Raw genomic sequence first — 12,638 nt, forward strand, 5'->3', positions numbered from 1 at the left:
ACCAAGGATGTACCGACCTTCATTATAAAAAAAAAAATGACCCTGTTGTGTATTCGAGCAGAACGAACACACACCCACACCAACATCCACAACCGCACAAACACACATATCACATAGAGCATCATCATCATCATCAAGACCAGTTACACACACACACAACACACACACAAACACACACACACACACACACACACACACACACACACACACACCACTGAAGTATAAATAAAGACCAGGGCAAAGCTCAGCGCGAGTCTCTGAGACTGCCCTTGCTAGCAAGAACTCTGTGTGTTTCTCTTCTCTGAGTCTTTACTGAAGAAGTGTTTTAGAATATTTTCCCTAACAAACTTTATATAAAAAACAAATGACATAAACTAAAATAAAGCTGCGGAACACAAACAGGGGAGAATGGTTGTACTTGTTACGGACAGTTTTTAGTCATAGGCCTAGCAACTACACTAAATAAATACAATTTATTCTATAATATGTGTGAAGCTTTCTGATACGGTTTTAATGATCTTGAAGAGAATTGCTTAAATGTGGTTTGGCTACAGCTGAAAAGAGCAACAGCTGGAGATAATAAAACATCCTTATACCCAGATGGATTGACTCAATCTATGACTTAAATGCTGAAGATTTAAGTCGAAACTAAATGTAGTAATGGAAGTTTATACACCTTAGACAACAGAGCGATGAGGTGTTGTTCCCGTTCTGCAGGCACATGGCTAATCCACTTTATAAGTGCTTCGTACGCAGTGCTCTCACACTGTACATTGAGGTCATCTCTTTCAAGAATATCATCAAGTTCCTCCACAGTTAGCTGCAGGAACTCCTCCTGAAGAACCACCTGCTCAAAGTTACTGATGATGTAGTGGAAGGCCTTGGCACGTAGTTCGGGTGATAAGTGTACTTTTGTGAACTGCCAAATGCCAACACAGTTCTCTGCGCAGAGTTGCTCCCCCACGAAGTCACTGCAGATTTTTACAATGTCCATTACATTGAGTTGATCAGCTGCCATGAGAAGTTCCACTGCGTTTTCCTCCGTTACAGAAACACTGCCAGTGTATGCAAAGTCAATGATGAGTGCCATCATCTCAGGAGACAAGCCAGGTATGTTGAAGACCTGTTTGTCTGGGTCGCTCCAAGAGGTGAAGAGAGCTCTGGGGGTAGAGATGGACACGGAGCAGAGAATTTTAAAAGGTGTGGAAGCAACAAGATAATAAACCATGTCAAGCACAAGTAGGATAAATATATAAAATCAATTGACTGGAATGGAAATGATCACCTGATTGCATGTGTTACTATGTGATTATTGTGATAGTCTTTTCATGTCTAGTCCATATTGCTGTAGAGGATATAACTCCAAAACAGAGTTTGTACATGTTTAGTGATCTTGAGTGTTGGATTTATTACACTGGCAGTATGTATATGAAGCTATTTCCAAACAAAATGCAGTGACAGAGCCTCCACCATGTTTTACAGCTGATTCTAGACACTCAGTGTTGTACCTCTATGACAAATGTTTAAGTCAACGCCATAAAGCCTGTTTCCACTGATCATAGGTCTAGTTATCGTGTAATTTGGCATATCTCAGCCTGTTTCCTTTCCTTATGGAAGTTCCAGTGCATTTTGCTCAATTACAGTCCCTGTTTCCCTTCCATAACCATTCCTAGCTTAAATGGCTTAACAAACAAATAAACAAATGAACAAAAACAAAAGCATTCCTCTGAAAATGGTCAGGTATAAGGACTGGACCGAAAAGGGTAAAAAATGTCCAAAAAGTCTTATCCTTCGACAACTTTTGCTCAAGTGTACTTTTTAAAAAATCATCTAATTCAAAGCAAAACATAACCACATGAGAGGCAACTCAAAACTTTTGCACAGCATATAACTGCATAATAGCGTTCAACCTTTTTAGTATTAGTAAATCTGGTGTGTTTTACTGTGTGGATAACACTTGATAAGATATTAATGTAACTTAATAAAACACATAAATGAAACTTCAGCTCAACACAGTCTGAATTTAGTTCATGCAATCACCAAGTGCAAATGTTTGCGTTATGTTTTGGGTATATCTGTCAGTTGACTGTGACCGTCTTTTTATCACAAAAGCTCCATGATTCCTTTTTGTTGGCACTGTTTCACAGACTAAGACCATGAATTACATTTTCCTGGGGTATAAATCGGTAATCATTCCTCCCTATTATCAGGTAAGCAACTCACCTGAAGTACGGGGTGCAGTTACACAGGATTATCTTGTGGACCGGAAATTCAACATCCTCCACTTTGATGATTGCATCACAAAATTTTCCCTCAAAACGGAGTTCATTATACACCGAGCTCGACTTGTATGGAGGCTGTTCTTCCCTCATCTTGAGTTTTGTGACTGCTTTTCTTATTTTTTTGTCTGAAGTTTGTCTTACAATCCAATACAGTTTGTCTTAAAGTGTTCTGAGCACCAAATCAAACCTAACTGTGACATTTTGGAATGGAAGCTTATGACATCAAAATGACTTGGCAACAGTCACCCCATAGAATTGTTTTCAAATCTAAATCTACATTTTTTTAAAAAATGAACCTTTCATTGCTTAACAGCTTTGTTTTGATTTGGTTTTAATGTATTGCAAATGAGCCTCACAGATAGCACACAGCATTTTGTATGTTTGCTTTACAGAGGTCAACTTATGGACTACAATATCATATTTAGCTCATATTTAGCTTTTATGCATGCAAGCTCATTGCCACACTTTTTTGTGTACATTTCATTATTGCCCCGGTATTTTCCCTACTACACAACCTAAAGTATTTGTTATTAAAAATATGAGTCTAAAAATACATGGCAGTGCCAAACACAGATATTACATAGCATGATTCATGGCTAAGCTGTTTTCTCAGATTGTATTAGACTTTTATCCAGGAGGAAAAATGGGCTCCTGCACTTTACTGATGTACTAGAGTAGTAAAAAACAAACAAATAAACAAACAAAAAACAGGTTTTGTGTTCTAAATACATTTTATAGACCAACACTATAATATATTTACTGTATATATTGTACAAGACTGCTATAATGATGGTGCTTGACAGTGTTACCTCAGACAGTTGCAAGCAGTCACCTGCCTGAGCACAGACTGCACACGCGTAGCAGATCTGCTGTTGAACAATTGCTCAAAGATATAAGACTAAAATATATATATAAGACTAAAAGCAGGTTGGATGTGACAAGCCTGGTTTGATGTAGATGTAGATGTGTGTATGAAAACATCATCCTAAAATTAGAAAATTATAATGGGAAGCGCTTGATTTAGAGTTTTCGAAAATGAAGTGGAGTAGCAGGAAGAATCCCAGGATAGCCTTCTGCTTGCAATAAGACAAATGTATGAAATCTTTACAGTAAATTCATAAATCAATCAATTCAGCATCCGAATAAAGATTAGACCACCATGGAGGGAGGTTGTTCCTATGAACAGCTTTGCAGATATATGATATATACTGTATATATGACAATATTTTTTAAACACATAAAGTAAGTAAAAAAGGAGAGATATTGGTCAAAGTTATGTGTTGCAGATGTCACACAGGCACTTTTATTAACATACAGGGTAGATGTACATAAAAAATTGCTCAGAAATAAATTATCAGCATTTATTAAATACTAACGCTCCGTGAATAAAAATAACACAATATTGTTTTCGTGCATAACAAAAAGCTCACAATTGTGCAGTTAAAATGTAAACTAAAATGAAGCTGAGCATAATAACAAAGACAGATAGATTTTGCAGCTGCTTTATTCCCATGTTCTACTATGTGACTGATAGCCTTGAGTTTGAAATCCGCTTCATAAGCATATCTCTTAACAGGTGCCATTTTGGGGTCCTTGTAGACAAACAATACAGTAATATCACATTGAAGCACAGTACGTATTACTATGCGAGGCTCCTGACTACAGTAGCTGTGACGCCCCAACAAGCCATCAAGCAGTGCGCCTTCGTAGCTTACGAAAGTCGTACTAAAACATTTTTTTGACAGATTTTTGAGCCCCGTGTACCACATAAAATCGGTTCAAGGTCAATAAACTCAACCAGAATTCAGACATAAGGCGCACTGTCGATTTTTGAGAAAATTAAAGGATTTTAAGTGTGCCTTACAGTTCTAAAAATACGGTACATGAGTTTTGTAAGGCGGCTTTTTTAGGGGCAGGAGGCTGGGAAGACTTTGTGGTCTGGAATACAGCACGCAGTTTCACACACTCTTCATTCTACACCTCATGGCGCTGTTGTAAATGGTGAAAATACTAGCAGTGCTCGAACCTTTAGTCAGACCGCTTTCCCAACATTCTCTACAGAATACATTATTCTCCTGCTCATTTGACACTTTAAATCCGAATCAATAATAATAATCTCCAAATGTTTTCTTTTTACCGACTAGCTCCTCTTTGATAGCTGCCGAGTGCATCTTGTCGCTACCTGCAGGTAAAACGATGAGAGAAGGGGAGTTGTGTTCAGTGAAGGAGAGAGGCGGGACAGAGTAACGTTGCGTAGAGACAAAAGTGGACAAAAAAGAGAGACAAACTAGTGGCTCCGCAAGTATAATTATAATTCAACATAGACTATATCGATATAAACGATAATGACACATCTTATATCTCGTATGAAAGTATATTGATATTTATTTAAAACTCGATATACTGCTCAATCTTAGGCAAGAATACCAGAGGCGCAAAACACCATGCTACTGGTAGACTGAGCAGTCAGCCAGAGGAGAGGGGAACTTTTATTGTATATGTTTCTAATGATTAGTCCAAAATCAGTCCAAACCTTATATTAAGATAAGGTAGCAAATACAGACTAGTTTGTAGAAAAATTTTAAATGATAATACTATCTTTTATGTGACATTTATAAGATCCTCTTTTGTACACTCTTTTCTACCAAAGTCTTTTGCTCACAGCGCTGCCGGAACTTCTTATGCTCCTTCTCATGTTTCTTGGCTCTTGAATGCTTTTTCTTTAATTTGTGCTTTCACTTCTTTGGAGATGAAGATGAGGATGACAACACAGACGATACAGATGAAGATGTGGAAGATGAATCTGAGTTTTCCGAGGCATTCAAGGAAAATGGATCATTGAATAGTTCGTCTTTAGGTTGCTCTGCAGGATGCAAAAAAGAATATGACTGGCTTTAGAAATAAGATATTTTACACCCGTCAGGTTACATTGAGTGACAAAGATGTGCAGAGTAGCCGCCGCTTCAAAGTCAAAGTCCCCGTGTATTTAAATTACACAGTTGATGATTTTGTCAGCTTGTGTGCTTAAACAGAATGAGGATTTTGTTAAAGAAAAGCATCATGTGCCCATATATGTAAAGTTATATACAAACAACCAATATTAATTCTGCTTTAAAGGCTACAACATTATCAAAAAAATAGTGTAATGAGCAAATGTTTTTGTCCTCTACAACATAAAGTTTCAGTACTTGAGAGTAATTACCTATTATTGTGTATTTTTTAAAGGGGGAAAAAGTGTGGCAAATCCCATCTGTGCTAAGCAGGCGGTAACAAGAAGGATAGAAGTGACACAACTACAGTCTAAATCAGGGGTCCCCAATCCCAGTCCACGTGGGCCGGTGTCCCTGCAGATTTTAGATCTCACCCTGGGTCAACACACCTGAATGACATGATTAGTTCATTACCAGGCCTCTGGAGAACTTCAAGACATGTTGAGAAGGTAATTTATCCATTTAAATCAGCTGTGATGGATCAAGGACACATCTAAAACCTGCAGGGACACCGGCCCTCGTGGACTGGGATTGGGGACCCCTGGTCTAAATGAATGCTTTGCCATCGTCATTTTTCTTTTAAACTATTAAAATATGTGAATGAGAGAATTCAGCCATTATAAACTTGTGTATGAGAGCAAAGACAACAGAGAAGAATAAAAACAGATACTAGGGTAATGGCATAATCTACATGCCAATTGGTGAATGACATCATAAAATATATATTGTTAAATTTGTTTCAGAAAGATTATGATAAATGAATGATAACTAGTTCAAGTTGGAGCTTTGATCTTATGAACAATGAAAATGAATCAATCAAGTTAGACCTGGCTGAACTGAATTTGGAACTCTGGATCTCTTTAGGAATGAACTGACACAACACTTCAAGTTAACTGACTAAAGCGCAGTCTTTTAATCAACACAATGACAATAAGGGAACTTAACTGGGATTTATAAATTACCTGATGTTTATTAGAAGAAGGTAAAATAAAAAATAATGCTTATGGAACTAGTCTAGTTTCATACTTCTAAGGGACGATAGCTGACCTCAGAGGAACTGACCACGGAGAAAATCTCACTCTCTCCTTCGAGTTCTTCAATTTTCATCTTTTGTGACTCCAGTTTCTTCTTAAGAAAAGTCAGTTCCTGTCTCTCCTTGTTAAGAAGGGCAGTTGCAGTAGGGGCAAGATCAGAAGAAGAATCTAAAAAACAAACAATTATTGAATGACAATACTAAAAGAATCTCTAATCTAAACTTAGGAAACTCAAATAAAATAATATTTAAGAAATAAAGTTCCGATAAATGCACATAAGGTGGTTCAGACATTTCTAAAACAAGACAAAAACAGTCCTTATTTGTACTACCTGAATGGGGTGTTTAATAATATAATACTAAGTCTGATGATGCACATAAACAAAAGATAAAAACAAAACAAATAAAACTAAGTGATGTCTAACGTTTGCAATAATTAATATTAATAGAGCGTGTCACGTGACGTTAGGTAGCCACTGTAGCTAGCAACCAAATGTCTTGGTAGCTAGGTGGATAGTTGTAACATTATTCACCATCATGTTTAACTGTTGACACTGCTGGCTTAGTGTAATCTAGATCATCCAGTCTCTGTTTTTCTCTTTGAATGTGTGCTAACCGTGTATGTCGCAGAGGTACGCGAATCCATCTTCTGCTCCATCCATGGCGCAGCCACTTGAACGAGCACCTTCAGTCTGGTCATGCCCCTTTGGCTTGACCTTCCTGAGCGCTTCACTGGTGGTCGCGCCCTGATAGAAGGGACTTTCCTTAATAAGATTAACTGTGATTGGATGTTTATATAAGCTCCCGAGCCTATGAAATATGTTCGTTTTCCTTCCCTTTGGTGCCAGGACAGTTTTTTCCTATATTACAATGAATCCAGCAGGTAGATCTTCATAACTGAGTACATTTTTAATAAACCCATCCTTCTTTGGTGTTTATGTGTAAAGTATGCTTTTAATTAGACATGCGCACTTCTGATATTTGGATTGGAAATCACACTGGTCAATCCACTGTATGACTCAGTCAGTGGTTCAGTCCATTCAGATTGGTCTTCAATGTTTACTGTGGGATGGGACAATAGTAGGTAGTAGCAGAGCTAATGTAGAAGAAACTAACAGCAGAAGACAAACAGTTTGAATGTATTTAATGCCGTTATTTCAACAGCTTCTACTTGTATGTTCACAAAAAAATTTTCATTAACTGCAAACAATGGTCAAAGTGATCTGATTTAAGTGCAAAGATCAGACAAGTTATTAAACTTTATGTAACCCATTGTCAGCTGCACACAGGTTTGTGTGAGGAAAAAAAGCACAGTCACAAGACTATTGTGCAAACTGCAAACTTACGCCAATTATTTGCAGAATAATGACTCACAAATAAATTGGATAAGTAGTACTAGCAGTAAATTACTTATTTTTTCAATCCATTTATCCTGAGGCTTTTTTCTTTAGTTATTTCACTGAAAAATTGACTTACTTTATATTCTTGGCTGTATTTATTTGTTACATTTTATTTTACAATATTGGGAACACTGTTTAAGTGGTGTTTGATGCTTCCTTACGCTTAAAAGAATAATTCCCAGTCCCTTCCTCACAGGGAGAAATCTGATTATAAAGTTGCATTGGTATTCGATCAGTATTCAGGATCAGTCAAGGTGTTCGAGTTCGATTGCTGGATCTGTTATTTCAACATTGTTTGTTTCATTCATTTTTTTAAGTTGTGATGTAGTGTTACAGATCTTGATTGTATATTCGAAGGATAACTGCTTCAGGTATATTTATTTTTTTAATACTCTAAAATTATACAACCAAACAGTCTGTGATATGTTAACACACAATATGATGCAAAGGTCAGAGTCTTTGTCAGCAGCTAAGGTCACATCTCTGGAGAGATGTTTTCCAACTAGACAGAGTGAACAATACCTCTTCAGGGGCATATAATCGTGACTCACTGCTGTGTGTGGATGCCTCACTTGCATGTAAATGTGAATGCCTCTGTCACCCTCACTGACAATCTGATTCAGCAAGATATCTAGACTGAGTGTGGGATGATGCAGTCAAATCTGCATGTAAGAATCATAGCTAGGTTTTCCATTTGTTTTTATTTGAGTGAATATACAGTATAAGTAAAACTTTACACACATTTTTCATAAATGAACACGCAAGGTTGCACAAACTGCAAATGACTGGCCTGGATTTTAAAGACACTACAGAAAGTAAAACTCTTAAACAGAGCTGTTTCTAATTTTTTTTTATTTAAAAATCAAGCTGTTTAAACTAAAGTGATATAACAGACAAAAAGTGGCAGCAGGATTTGATTTTCCCTGCTATAGCTGCAAGTTCACTCATTAATGTACATAAATTCATCTAAATAAAGGGATGCCACTTCTCGTTTCCCACTAACTTCCCCTGGACACGAATAAGCTATATATAGAGTGAAGCTGAAACATGCTGTCTGTCTGTCTGAATGGATGTGCAGAGAAACTCACAGAGGGTTAACCACTGTGACTGTTAGACTATGATTCACACTCTGATGGGTTAAGGACCTACATGCAACAGAGCAGAATTCTCCTCAGGGCTAGAGACACCCACAGTGCACAAATTGCTAATGTATTTGTATGCATTTGTTCATTGTTTCACATGTTTATTTCATTGAACATTTGCATGTGTCACATTGGTTAAAATGCAGTTTGATGAAATTCTTTCCACTGGTCTTTCTGGTAAATGTATAACATGCACAAACACACACACACAAACACACACACAGAGGGGAGAGGGAGAGAGAGAGAGAGAGAGAGATTCCCACAGTGAATCAGAAAGCAAGGTTATAATGTTATATTGTAGCTTCATTCTTTTCTGGTGATCACACTGTATGGTTCTCCCTGTAGTGATGAGCTCATGTGATTTCCCTGTACATTAGACCAGCTTTCAGCAGTAGCCTTTAAAATCGCTGCAGCCTTAAAGGGCAGTTATAACATATCGACTGCCTGGTAAAATCTCCTGGGACACTCACAGAGACAATGGCTTTCCATCTGATTGCATTGATTTCCTCTTTTTTCCCCTTTGTGATCTAGGAATCCTTCGTTGTTCCGCACTATCAGAGAAGAGCTGCACAGATAGTTACGTACAAGAGGGAGACCTAATGATGGACAATGGATCTAATAATATACACTGTGCTCTCCCTGCCAAGGCCAACTAGGGTGTTTGGTCATTTTAAAGAAAGATATTCAGACGTTGTTCCTTTGCTCACCTCACACTAAGGTTCATGAAAGCTCTGGCTATCGCCTTGATAAATAAATAAAAGGAAAAAACAATAAAAGTCGAATCTGTGAAGAAGAGAAATAAATGGTAAAAATAATGTTGGAGAATATATAAAAAGAAAGGAAGCGAAAGAAAAGAGGAGAGCAAAAAAAAAAAGATGGTGAATGAGCTGAGAGAGCCAGGAGGAGTAATTGTTATTTATGGTCGCCATGCAGCCCACATATCCATTAGTGCCATAACAAATGGATGGTCCCTGGCAGTGACACTCAGCTTGAGCTTGGGCTGACTGAGCTGTGATCACTCCAGCCCGCCGCTGCCAACTTTGAAACACTAACCTTTGCAGATGACACTTAAATGCACCCGTAAATTCAGACGCACGGTGAGTGCTTCCCTGTCACACCTTTCTTTCTTTCCTTTCTTTTCATCTTCCTTAGTGATTGTCTGTTTCTGTCTGTTTCTGTGTCTTTTTTTGTCAACACTTGGTGCACTTTTAGAGTTTTGGACATGGTCTGTAAGGATTAGTGTCTGTCTCCACTTAAGTGTGCACTGTCAAAATATAAGGTGTGGCTCTCCACTAACTATATACTTTTTCTTGCTGTCAAGGTGCTGAAACTGTGGATTACCATTTTTCTCTTTACTTTAATGACTCTACATAATACTCAAGGTCAAGCATCATCCACTCCATGTACATCACTTAGACAAGATGACTATAATTATCAGCTTGCATGGCAACTGGTAACCTATATTTACACTCATTACCTGTCTGGCAAAAGTTAGATAAGCCCATAAACAGTGTAATATGCTACATGTGAGCATTTTGGAATGCACTTGTTTCATAATTTCTCTATGTGTTATGAAGTCACAGCGAAAGTTATTTATCTTATAGAGATTAACATCAATGAAATTATTGTACCACTGTATACGTACGATACATGAAGTATATTTATTGTAGATAATAAATAATAGTTATAATAGTTAATAGTTAATAATAGAATAATAGTTACTTGGAACTAAGTAATTGTTTTTGAGTAATGTAATCTTTAAGGTATTACAGATTACTTTTACTTAAGAAACAGAAGCCAAGAGAAGAAAGTAATTTGTTACACTATTCATTACCTCAGTGGAATCCGGTGACTTTTGCAGAAAGACAAGCAAAGATGATTACCAGCCCTCCACCTGCTCACTCCATCCCCTACCACCAACAAAAATATCTTCCTCCTCCATTATTTACCTATTAAACAACATAAACATATTACATGCAGACGTTCTCATAGATGAAAGTGCTGGTTTTACTTGTTTTATTAGTGCAGACATGGTCAGAGCTGCTGTCACATTATCATAGTTTTCCTTACTAATGTACACAGATTTTGGTAAAGGTGATTCGCAAACCTAAGCTCATCTGTTACGATGCTAAATACTGAAGCTAATTTGTTGCAAATGCTAGCCATGTTTCCATATGAAGTCCAGGCTGTAAATGATCTCAGAGCAGTGATGTCTGAGCCAGCGGCAGGTTGCCCCAAACGCTGCTCTCACATCATTTCATGTCAAAGACTAGAGGTCTATCCACAGTGCAAACCACCAAAAAAGGCTGCTGGCCTCTCAGCTTGCCCAGATCTGCCCGAGGACAGTGAGAGCTGAAGACTGTTTTGTGTTCTGTAACATGACCTCTCACCTGATTAGTAACAATTAACAATATAAATCTTAAACGTAAACAAATCCCCATCCTAATGAAGACTTATAGACAGTGTTTACATACCTCCAGTCTTTCTTTTATTGTTTAAGTATGAACACAAAACTGACAGCACAAAGCAAAATTGAAAACCATCCCTGATAGATTTCAGATTGATTGCCACTGAGGTTCTGTCATAGAAGCAGCTGCAGATAGAAATGGAGGCTGCAATGGTGCAAGCCTGACTGATCATCGCTACTTTTGTTATCTGTTGAAGATCAATCCCTGGCTGCTTGGCTGGGGTTGGCAGGCATTCAGCTTAAACCTCCCCGTTTGTTAGCTTTGTGTGAGGATGCTGTACGTGCAGATGCTTGCAAAGAGCCACAGTTTCTCTAGTAGGATAATGTTGTTTCTGTCTGTCTGTTTGTACTTTACCATCACACTGTTCCTATTTTGCACAATAAAAATAAGCACAATTTATATCCCCCCTCCTCAGATGTTGTAAATCATCATTTTTCTTCTACCTGCACAGGAACTGAAGACATCTGATTGTAGCAGCACATGTGCAGGAAGTAAAAACACGTTTGAATTACTTTGTCTTTTTATATAATATTAAATATTGTATGAAATTTTTAATAGGCCTATGTATATAACAAGTAATAACATAATTACAAGTGATTGCTTAATATAGCAACGTGTAAACAAAAAATGTAAAATGATTACAGTAATGATATGATTACTCTAACTTTCTGTCTGATTGAAGGTAATTAGTTATTTTCCATAAAAAAGTACCCATGTTGTTATTTATCTTTTGCCAGCAACTACAACTAGTATCACTGTTAAATTAAAAGGACACTGGCAGGATTAGATGCATCAAATTTGCTGTTCAATTAGTGTAAATATTGCAAGAGGATATTGTATTTACACTTAAAACTTTTGTGTCCTGTGCAGCTGAGAAATTCGAGCGTGTCAAATATTTTGAGCACACGACGTTCTCCTGGCTCCCTCTAGATTTGGACATAAATGTCAAGGACTGTCTTTCATTGTGTTCAGTGGCATTCGGTGAGAGAGGTGTGTGAGAGGAGAGAGCTGCCACCTTGCTCTGGTCTGTCTGCCTCTTGTTTTATTTGTGTAATATGTGTTTTGGCCTTGGTCCAGACCAGGAAAGAGCAGCAATAATAAGATTATGAATGAGGCCAAACTTCATCACCTGTCTGCTGCAGTGGCAAGACAAATTGATGAAGTGATATATGGTTTGACATGACTTTGGGGGCATGGTTGTGTTAAAATTATATTATTCCAGTTTGTTAGTGAGATAAAAGCTATTTTGTTTCAGCTACAAAAAGTGTGTGTGTGTGTGTGTGTGTGTGTGTGTGTGTGTGTGTGTGTGTGTGTGTGTGTGTG

General features: G+C 37.6%; 1 protein-coding gene across 1 annotated transcript; it reads right to left on the bottom strand.

Moving 5' to 3' along the window:
* Positions 1-622: 622 nt before the first annotated feature.
* LOC121814659 (kelch-like protein 10) lies at positions 623-2,493 on the bottom strand. The gene is made up of 2 exons (XM_042221611.1): positions 2,224-2,493; positions 623-1,160 (listed from the first exon to the last, which is right to left on the bottom strand). Exons 1-2 carry the CDS (start codon positions 2,370-2,372, stop codon positions 638-640), a joined length of 672 nt encoding a protein of 223 aa, XP_042077545.1. The 5' UTR covers positions 2,373-2,493; the 3' UTR covers positions 623-637.
* Positions 2,494-12,638: the final 10,145 nt, after the last annotated feature.

Source organism: Haplochromis burtoni, unplaced genomic scaffold (genome assembly GCF_018398535.1).
Source record: "Haplochromis burtoni strain Fernald_Lab_line unplaced genomic scaffold, NCSU_Asbu1 Contig_70, whole genome shotgun sequence".
Taxonomy (NCBI): Eukaryota; Metazoa; Chordata; class Actinopteri; order Cichliformes; family Cichlidae; genus Haplochromis; species Haplochromis burtoni.